Raw genomic sequence first — 10000 nt, forward strand, 5'->3', positions numbered from 1 at the left:
TCAGTTTTGCTATTCCGCAGTTCGATTTTGAAATTAGACTGCACTGCTATCTTATTACGCAATTTGTTCTACCTGTTATGACTTGCAAGTTCGTTATTACGAGGTTGAAATACGCCATTTTATAATTACAAATTGCAATACTCCATTTGAATTCACTTGCTGATAGTTTTTTACTTGCCTGAGCCGTACGTCAAATGTTGAACAACTGGAATGGCACTTCATGCTTCTGTAGAGACGGTGCTTGAAAGTGTTTTGTTTGAGTGGGAAGTGGAGGGTGTAAACTGCAGGTTGCAGGCTGGGGCTGCAGGTCATTGTTTCATCCTTAGCTGAAACAACCGAAACCTTTACTAATGCGAACATTAGGCCCAACAGATAATTTGTAAACCTAACGTTAGCATATTATTGTAAAGGTATGGGTTGTTTCAGTTGTGGTAAAACAGTGACCTGCAACCTGCACTTTTCACCCTCCCAGTGGGAGGTGGGCTCCACACGCGCGACAATATTCTGTGGTGTATTTTGGCTTTAAGTAAACATTTACACTTCCATCTGCACCAGAATGAATTTTATTTACGCAAAAGAAGTCTTTAGGGGGGCTGGGGCGAGATAGCCGATGGAATAGACGTGTTTTCTTAGCTCTCCGACATAATCGAAGGGAGACAGATAATTAATTAGTCGTTAATTTTATATGGAATGGTAAAAAACTGAAAATTAAAAGGGATACGCTAATTGGACCAAAGATAAAGGTGTCCTTGAGTTACCAGATTATGAGATTGTTACCAAATCAGTTTATTGTGCTTGGGTGAAAAGAATGAAAGAAGGGATAGGAAAACAGTGGATGGAAATCCCATCCTTTTACCTAGAAAGTGTAGGCGGTCCCTTTATTTTTGACTGTGATTATGATCCATGCCTTAATAATCTTAGCAACATGCGTGTTTTCTATATTGATATTCTCAAAGCGTGGACTGAAGTTCAGAGGTTATGTAGGGCTGATTTACACCAAAATAACATTAGAAATAGTATCTTCTGGAATAACAAAAATAATACAATAGAAGGAAAATCAATATATTGGAAGGAGTGGCACACTGTTGGGATAGACAGATTAGAAGATCTTTTAGATGAAAACAACTCCTTCTTAGGTATTATCAATTTTGTAGGAAAACTGGTTTTAAGCCTCCCTTTACTACGTGTTTTGGCTGATATCTGCCATACTTAGTGAATGGAAGCAAACCATAAGATCTGGTATAAATTTAAATAGCCAACAAACAAAAAAACCAGATCAATCATTTTTTAACAATGGCACTTGTAAAAGTATCCGTAATTTGCTGACCCAAAATAAATTCCGTAAACCTTTAGCAAGTCCTAGGCTATGCAGACTAGGAATAGAGTATGACAAGCTTAAAGCAGTTTACTTACTTCCTTTAAATTTAACTAAAGAAACGAAATTAAGCCTGTTTCAGTATAAAATAATTCATGACATTTTCCCGTATGGTAACAGGTTATGCACGATGAAAATATTAAATTCCCCGCTGTGTAACTATTGCAATTTATTAGAAACCTTGCCCCACATGTTAGTTGCGTGTAATATTGTGCATGATTTCTGGATCAAAGCTATTAGCTGGTGGAACTCTCAAAGTGGTAACTCCTACACTGTAGATGTGCTAAATATATTATACGGTTACTATCCCGCAGAGAGAACAACCGTCTTTTTAACGACTATATTTTTTGTTAGGTAAGAGATACATTTTTGTACAAAGCCTTGAGCTAAAAACTTTAAGCCTGTCTCAATTTGTAGACTTTGTTAAGAATAAGATCATTGTGCAAAGAGTTATTTTACAGTCAAAAGGTCAAATGAACAAGTTTTATTCTGTATGGAAACCGTTCCTTTCTCTGTTAGAAAATTTGTAAGTAGGATAGATGTAATTAAGTAATCTGTTGCAAGTCTATCTGTTTTGTATAGTGTTTGCAACAAATAAAGTTATTAATATAAAAAAAATTTAAAAAAAGTCTTTAAAGAACGACATTTGAGTTGTGGTAAAAGTGCTAATGAGTTCACATTTTTCTTCAAATTTTGCACCTGGAGACTGTGATCGGTTGAGTTCCCTTGTTTAATTAATGACCGACATTACTATTTTTCAGAAGTAGAGTAGTTCGAGGAAAAAGATAGATGTGGCGTAAGCGTACATGTTGTCGGTCAAATCTGGGCTCAGGTTAATGTTGAATCCATTTTACCTACATGTAGGTTAAATTGGTGATCCTCGTTTTACGTAGGTTGAATTTGCACTCTACCCACTTCAAAGCAGCCATCAACCTCCAAAAAAGGTTTGAAAACACTTACACCTTGCCTCAAGCTCTTTCTTACGCATCTCAACACATCTTTTTAATGTTTCCTTCGTTTCTGTATTCAGACACTTACTCATTCAGTCTCAACATTACAACATACTAAGGAAACAAACAACTGCACTGTGCACTTGCCGGTACTTGCATTAGGACCCTCCAAGATCTATTGTCCCGTGTCTTCACCACTACATTTTACACTACAGCGACGAACATGCTTCACCCAACACAGTTCTTTTCATTGTTTAGTTTTGTATAACAAAACTAATCCTAACCTGACCCTAATTTTTCTCTAGCCTTAATTTAGGGTTCAAAAAAGTGTCTTCAATTCATCCGCGTGCATATTCATACTACAATCATAGACAAAACCGTTGGCATGGTTAGCACTTTTGACGTCTTCTTTGCTTCTCTCCCTAACCCCCTGATTCAATGTTGTGCAAAACTGAACGGTTTTAGTGGGAAATTGTTGTGTTACCTTCCAACATTGAATAGGGGAGGGGGGCTATATAAGAGAAAGAGAGACTATTTCTTTTGTACCTTAATAGAAGCAGGTTGAAATACAACTCTGGTGCGGTTTATTGACATAACCTTCGCAACTACTTTTGTCTATGATTGCAGGTAAAAATTATTATTGAGGATCACTAATTTATCCCTTTAGGGGAGCTGTGGTGGCGCAGTGGTGAAGCAGTGGTGAGAGCACTCGCCTCCCACCAATGTGGCTCGGGCTCGATTCCCAGTCCTGGCGTCAGATGTGGGTTGAGTTTGTTGTTGGTTCTCCTGGGTACTCCCGTTTTCCGTTTTCTCAAAAGCCAACACTTCTAAATTCCAATTCGATTCGGACTGCATGGACACATGTTGAACGAGCTCCTGAGCGCTCTTAAGGTGTTCCGTAGGTAAACAATTTTCATTTCCATTTTCTTTTCCGATTTTCTATCCAAGGTAAAGATGGATTTAACCTCGGAGAACAGATTTTACCGACAACATGCAGGCCTGATGCTTTGTGCCTTGCTCAGTTATTAAGCTGCATCCACTGCGTTTGGCCGCTAGGGCCTACGGTCAGTACTTTATCAATGCTACATCGCAAAAACGTCAGTCCGTAAAACGTTGAAAATAACCGGTTTAACACAAAAAATCGTAACGCATTTCACGCATTTCACGTCATAAAATTGCAGTCTAAAGAATGTCAAAAAGAGTCCGGATTCAATTTGAGAGTTGTGAAACATTCTTAATAAAACGCAGATTAGGCTCTACAAAAGAGAGCCTCCATCCTGACGGTCAAAAATACCTTAGTTTTCTAGACTTAGTGATTGAGAGTGTGAAGAAATAGGTCAAGAAGCCCGCAACATCCACAGATTTCACTTTCCAGGTTCTTCAATCTAAGTTTTATTTTTCTTCTTCCCACAAAATTACCCTATGCTCTCTAACATCGATCGAGCGATCCCCAATCAATAACACACCTTGAATAAACATAGGCTGACTGGCTGAAACGATATTGCTGACAGAAAAAATAAAAAGGTACTCTGTTTCACAAACACACGTGGCATAACGTGATATTTGCCATTCAGATAAAAATAAACGCCTTTGAAGATTGACAGCTGTGACAAAATAAACATCAAAGCCCTATACTATTGTGGAGTTTCCGACACACTCCCCCATGTGCTTTTCGACAAGGAAGTACATGTAAACAAAGGAAACTGTTTCAATCTAAGTACTCTAAACAATTTGAAATGAAGGAAAGTCTTAAGGGACAATCTCGTAGTGCAATGATTCCATTGCTCACAATTGTTCACGTTGAATTACAGTTCAGCGTTCTTTGAATGTCACTAAGCTTAATCACTTGAGATCGCAAAAAAGGTTAATAATGGACACGTCCTTAATTAATGTTTTCCTTTGATTGCTCGTCCTGAGGGAGTTCTGGTTTCTCAGTTCTCACGTCTCTGCTTCCTGAGCAGCACCCGCAACACGGAGTCTAGCTGCAACCGCCGCATCCCACCTTGGCCGATAGGGTGCGGCCTCAGGATTCAATTTTGTGACTGTTCTGTCGCAAGACAGCTCGAGAGGGTAAAGAGGTTGTGCACCGCTTGTTCCAAGACTCCTTTCCCAGCTTGTAACTTAGCTCCACGAACGATTCCATCACGTCCCACGATCAGCCTCTCCACAATCCCTAGCTTCCATGAGTTACGCTTCCAAGACTCGTCCTGAATTATCACTACTTGCTCAACTGAGGGGTGGGGGATCTGTTTCCCTCCGCTCCTGCTGTGCCGCTCACGTAGACTTCTCACGTATTCCCTTGTCCACCACATCGCCTCTTTGCTCCGATAGAGATACTCAGCTCTTTTCCTTAGACCTGGTTCGTCGATGTGGTGGGCATGCGCACTTAGCTCTGGGAGATGGCTCAGCCGAAGGTGCAGCATGGAGTTTGGAGTGAGTACTGGCAATTCGATGTCGTCTTCCATGTATCTCACGGGACGTGCATTTATGGCAGTTTCAACATCAAGTACAACGTCCGGATAAGGTTCTGTTCCCCACTGCTTTCTGGAAAGCAGACTTGAACACGCCTATCAGCCTCTCAAACTGGCCACCCCACCATGGAGCTCGGCTAAGGTTGAATCTCCAGGCTATGTCCAGCTTTGAAAGGCAGGTGTGAAACTTCTCATCTCTCATGGCTTTCCTCAGCAAATCCGCTGCTGCTTTAAATGTGCTTCCGTTATCTGAGTAAATTACGCGAGGGGTCCACGTCTGGCTATAAACCCTTTCAGACTTGCTAGGAACTTGCTTGTTTCTAAGCTCGGAAGTAGATTGAGGTACACCCCTCTGGTAAGACCACAGGCGTACAAGGCTAGGTAAGCTTTACCTTTCATCTCCTTTGTCACTTGATACTTTATGAGCCCAGCAAAGTCAACACCGACGGTTTCGTAGGGTGTCACGTCACCCCTTGGGTTCTGGTCGTTGGTAGATTGCCTGGCGGTGGGGACTGGTAGGCTTGAGCTCGAAATCTTTTGCAACCCCAACAGCCTTTAATGACCTTCTTGGTAAGTTTTCTCAGGCAAGGGATCCAGTGAGTCTCCCGAACTTTAGGCATTGTGAGTGAAGGGTCGCTAGATACGCTCGTTGAAAAAACTTGTGTGTGAATGCGTTACCATCAGGGAGGTAGGTAGGGTATGCGCCGACGATTCGTCCTCTACACTCCAGTATTCCGTTGTCGTTTGGTTGCAAGTTAAGCTGTAACTTGTCTGCCTCAAAATTCTTCGTACTTCTGCCTTCCTCTTGAGCTTGTCTGGACCACCAAGTTTCCTGGTACTTCATTTCATCGATGGTCAGCGGTCCTTTCACTCTTCTTGGCTTCGGGTTTGTGGAATTAGTAAGGAACCTGGTCACCCATGCGCACACGCGCAAGGCTTTTAACAGACTGTGTTGTTCCATCAGCACACTGGACTCGTCTTCTTATGATAGGGCTGTGGCTAAGACTTCCTTTATCACTTTGGCTTCTGCGTTAGATTCTGCTGTGCGTACGTAACAAGGTCTCGGGGCCATGCTCCAAGATCACTGAGCCATGCTGGTCCCTTCGACCACAGTTGTTTCTCTTCAGTGACCGGTCCACCGCGGCTAGCAAGGTCGGCGGGATTATCCTTAGTTGGTACGTGTCTCCACGTAATGTCGCCATGTTCTCTAATCTTCCGGACACGAATTGCTTGAAGTCTCCATTCCCTCGTATCCAGTGTAGTGCGACGCTGCTGTCGAGGCAACAGTGTAGTGAGGTTACAGGAAACTCTTGTAGCGCGTCTCGTACGTTGCTTAGGAGATTCACGGCCATGTGACCCGAGGCTAGTTCTCAGCCCTTGCTTCAACGTCTCCAAAGGCATGAAGCTCGATGTTCTCGATAGGCTGTTGGGCACTTGTCAGTGTTCTTGGGCAGTTAATTTGCTGAGGTAAACAACTCTCCCACTTCTTCTACTGCTGAACTAGCTCCACAGATAGCGGCACATCCCACGTGCATTTCTTTTTACAAGCTTCACATTATAGCAGTTTTTCTTGCAGAGTGGTAGGTGCAGCTCATCCTAAGGGGTCATAGATCTTTGCCATCTTTCCCAGGATCCCTCTTTTCGTCAGTTGAGCAATGTTCGCGAGAAAAGGGACCCCAATTTCGTTAGATAACTTGTCCCACTTCAATCCCAGGAGTCCACACTGTCTAGATTGGACGCCTAGCTGTTGCTTTGCGTAGCTTAAGTCGTCTTCGTGCTCAGTCTCTGCAACCGGCTCTAGTTCTTTCGCATTGTCTTTGGGTACGTGATCCAGTTCCAGCTCTTTCACGTTCGAGTGCCACTTGTGCAAATGGAAAGTAGCTTGGGCTAATATCTCAGTTGTTGTGGCTTTCTTCTGTTTCACTTCTTCGATAGTAGGTCCACCAGATAGTATGTCATCCACATATAGCTCACGCTCAATCTCTTCTACGCACTTAGGATGTTCATTTCGGCAAGTGTTCAGATGCTGTTGGATCACATCTCCTAGCAGGAAAGGCAAGGGACCCAAGCCAAAGAGTGCCCTAGTGAATCTGTAAGTCCGAATTTGCTGTGGATCTTTAGCTTCTAACCAATGGAACCAAAGAGCATCTCGGTCTTGTGGATGAATTCTCACTTGGAGAAAGGCTTTGCGGATATCACCAGCGAGAGCCACAGGATGGAATCTTCCCCGCACTAGAACCTTTCAAAGTTTATTTTGGAGTGGCGGTCCAACCTCCAAGCAGTCATTTAGTGAGGGCTATGGGCTATGGCTGAGGCATCGTAGACTTCCCACATCTTGGTCGACTCTGCATTCTCCCTCACCACAGCTTTGGGGGGAATGTAAAATTCTTTCTCGCTGGCTGGCATGTCTGCCTCTTCCACAATTCCTTCGCGCAGTTGGTCCTGGATTATCGCATCGTATTCGTCTAGCCGACCCGTTTTCTTCAGACGTTTTACTAGACTCCCCAGTCGTTTCAAGCTCCCAGAATCATTCGAAGGTAGGGGAGGGTGGTCTCCTTTCTAAAGAAGGCGTGCTTCGTACCAGCCATCAGGACTGCGCTAAAGCTGTTCACGAAGCTCTGCGTCGACAACGCTCTGGTCACCACTAGGTGTGTCTTCAAGTCCAAGGACGTCCATTCTATACAGCTCTTGATAATCGTTTGAGTCCGTTTTCGTTAGGGAGATGCTGTCTAGGTCTGTCTCCGTCCCTGACGACATGATGGTCCACCCAAAGCGAGTATATTCTGCCACTGGTTCACCCATAGCTCCAGTTCTTTCAGATGAGCGAATTTTGTGACCACTGGCAGATCAGATGAATCAATTTCAGCTTCAAACGTGTTCCAAAACGAGAGCCACTTCTCATAAGTGCCGTCGTATTTTGTGATGATTAGTTTTGGCATTTTCACATTGCCTTTGCTGGCTGCCTTTGCGCGACTTGCTCTGTTTGTTGAATCTTCGCCTTTTGCTCGAGTTTTAGTTTTCCAACTCTCGTTCTTCCTCTCATTGCCGATCGAGCAAAGTTCTCTCCTTCTCATGCTTGTAGTCCTCTGCCCTCGTCGCAGCTTCTTCAAGGTTGCGAGTTAAATCAGATATCTCCAAATCTGCTTCGTCGGTGCGTTGTTCTATTGTTGCTCCCCATTCCTGCACATTCTCGATGATTTCTCCAGCCTCAAGCTTGGCCTTTTCGATGTCTACCTAGAGATCTTCGATGGCATTCACGATCTTCTATAAAACTTCCTTGTGGCGAAAGATTTTGTAGAGGTTACCTTGGTCCACGATCGCAGCAGTCTTAGAGCGAGTAAGTGCTAGTAGTTGCAATTCTGTCTAGAGTTTCTTTTGCTCATCCTCCATTTTAGTTACAGCTTAGATTCTTGATAGTCCCGTCGGAGGTGCTACTTGTGTGGGGAAATAGGTCAAGAAGGCCACAGATTTCACTTTCCAGGTTCTTTAATCTTAATTTTATTTTTTTCTTCCCACAAAATTACCCTATGCTCTCTAACATCAATCGAGCGATCCCTAATCAATAACACACCTTGAGTAAACATAAGCTGACTGGCTGAAACGATATTGCTGACAGAAAAATAAAAAGGTACTCTGTTTCACAATCACACGTGGCATAACGTGATCTTTGTCATTCAGATGAAAATAAACGCCTTCGAAGATTGACAGTTCGTGACAAAATAAACATCAAAGCCCTATACTATTGGGGAGTTTCCGACAAGAGCACATAAATAGAATCAGCAATTGATTGCTCGTCGTTTTCTTGAAGACTTGCTTCAGTGTGAGTAAACATTAATTCCAAGTAACTAAGCAAAAAATAGTTTTTCTTTGTTTTTCCAACACAACTCTAAGTATCCCCTTAAAAAAAACAAATAAACAAACTTAATTATGTAAAAAACTGCATGGTCATCTGCAATGTTTATTTAATATTTTGATAACTCTAATTAAGGTATACTAGGTGGCTCCGGGCTCCCGGTTGTTCCGTATGTTGAAACGTACGTAGAACACAACTGGTTAAGTTGGGTTCTCAAGATGGTGGACGAGGCTGACGCCATCTTGGGTCAACTGCAACCGAGGTGGCATGGAACCGTTATTTTTTTTTTCTCACGCTTGCATTATCGTTTGCGTTGCCCCAGTTTACTTGCAAATGACATTTTTTTTAAAGATGAATTATGTCTTCCATTGTCGCGCTTTAAGTGCTATTATGATGAAAAAAATCACTTCCTTTTTTCTTCAGATGTGATTGCTTAGCACTTGACTGGCAAAATTTTGAGCTTTGATTTTTATCCAAAGGTTGTTTACTTTGAGTGTAAGTTTTTGACTTCACGGTTTGCCATTACTCCCGTTTCAAACTGACCGACTGGACCTCAGAGTGGTGGATCTAGGGAAAAGTGACGTCATGTACTCCCTAGCTTAAAATTTCAACGTGTAAACGCAGCTTATTATATACGCAAAACACGAGTGAAAAGTCTGAAAGCCCGGCTCTCCCGTGCTGCATATTAACTCAGCCGGGTACACACGAATTGCATTCTAAAATTATTGAGTCGTTGACGTTATTTTTTTCCCCGATCCAGTGCTCTCAAGGTTTTTAAAGTTAGTAATGGCGGATAATTACATAGGATAATTCCAGTTAAAATAAACAGGTGTCTTTTTGAAATCAAGTTTTGAAACCTGGGTCACTTACTCTTTAGTTAACATTGTTTTGAAATCCAAATAAAAGTAAAAATTATTTTTTTGGTCATAGTAGCACTTTAACTACCTTAAATGACCTGGCTGATAATTATTATGTTGAAAATAACGATGATGATTCCATGATAGGAAAATGTATTTGGCTGGCTCGGCAATTAAACAAGGACCATATGTTGGTCGAATCGACTGTTGGCCTGAGTGGAAGCCAACGAATGCTGAGCCTCTGTGGCTGCTTTTGTCAGGAGCAACAGATCCACCAAGGAACATCGAAATTTCTGCGAGAAGAACTCGGGATACTCCTGGGGACAAAAACGGTGCTTTTTTAGCTGGAGTTACTCATGATCTACTCAACATGGAGAACGCGGTGGGACTTTATTTGCACAACACAGTGAAAGACCTTCAACTTACCAAGTCTCATGCATTAGCGAAAATTGATACTTTATTTGTTGAATGCAAAAGAAATAGAAAAAAACCTA

At 42.4% G+C, this 10000-nt stretch overlaps 1 protein-coding gene across 1 annotated transcript in view; it reads left to right on the plus strand.

Moving 5' to 3' along the window:
- Positions 1 to 10000, plus strand: part of LOC137967595 (uncharacterized) — a 61020-nt gene that overhangs the window by 5128 nt on the left and 45892 nt on the right. The window contains exon 4 of the mRNA XM_068814111.1: positions 9654 to 10000. This exon is cut by the window's right edge and continues 234 nt beyond it. Within this exon, the coding sequence (XP_068670212.1) occupies positions 9658 to 10000 (343 nt within the window). The 5' untranslated portion in view covers positions 9654 to 9657. The remainder of the gene's footprint in view (positions 1 to 9653) is intronic.

Source organism: Montipora foliosa, chromosome 8 (assembly GCF_036669935.1).
Source record: "Montipora foliosa isolate CH-2021 chromosome 8, ASM3666993v2, whole genome shotgun sequence".
NCBI lineage: Eukaryota > Metazoa > Cnidaria > Anthozoa > Scleractinia > Acroporidae > Montipora > Montipora foliosa.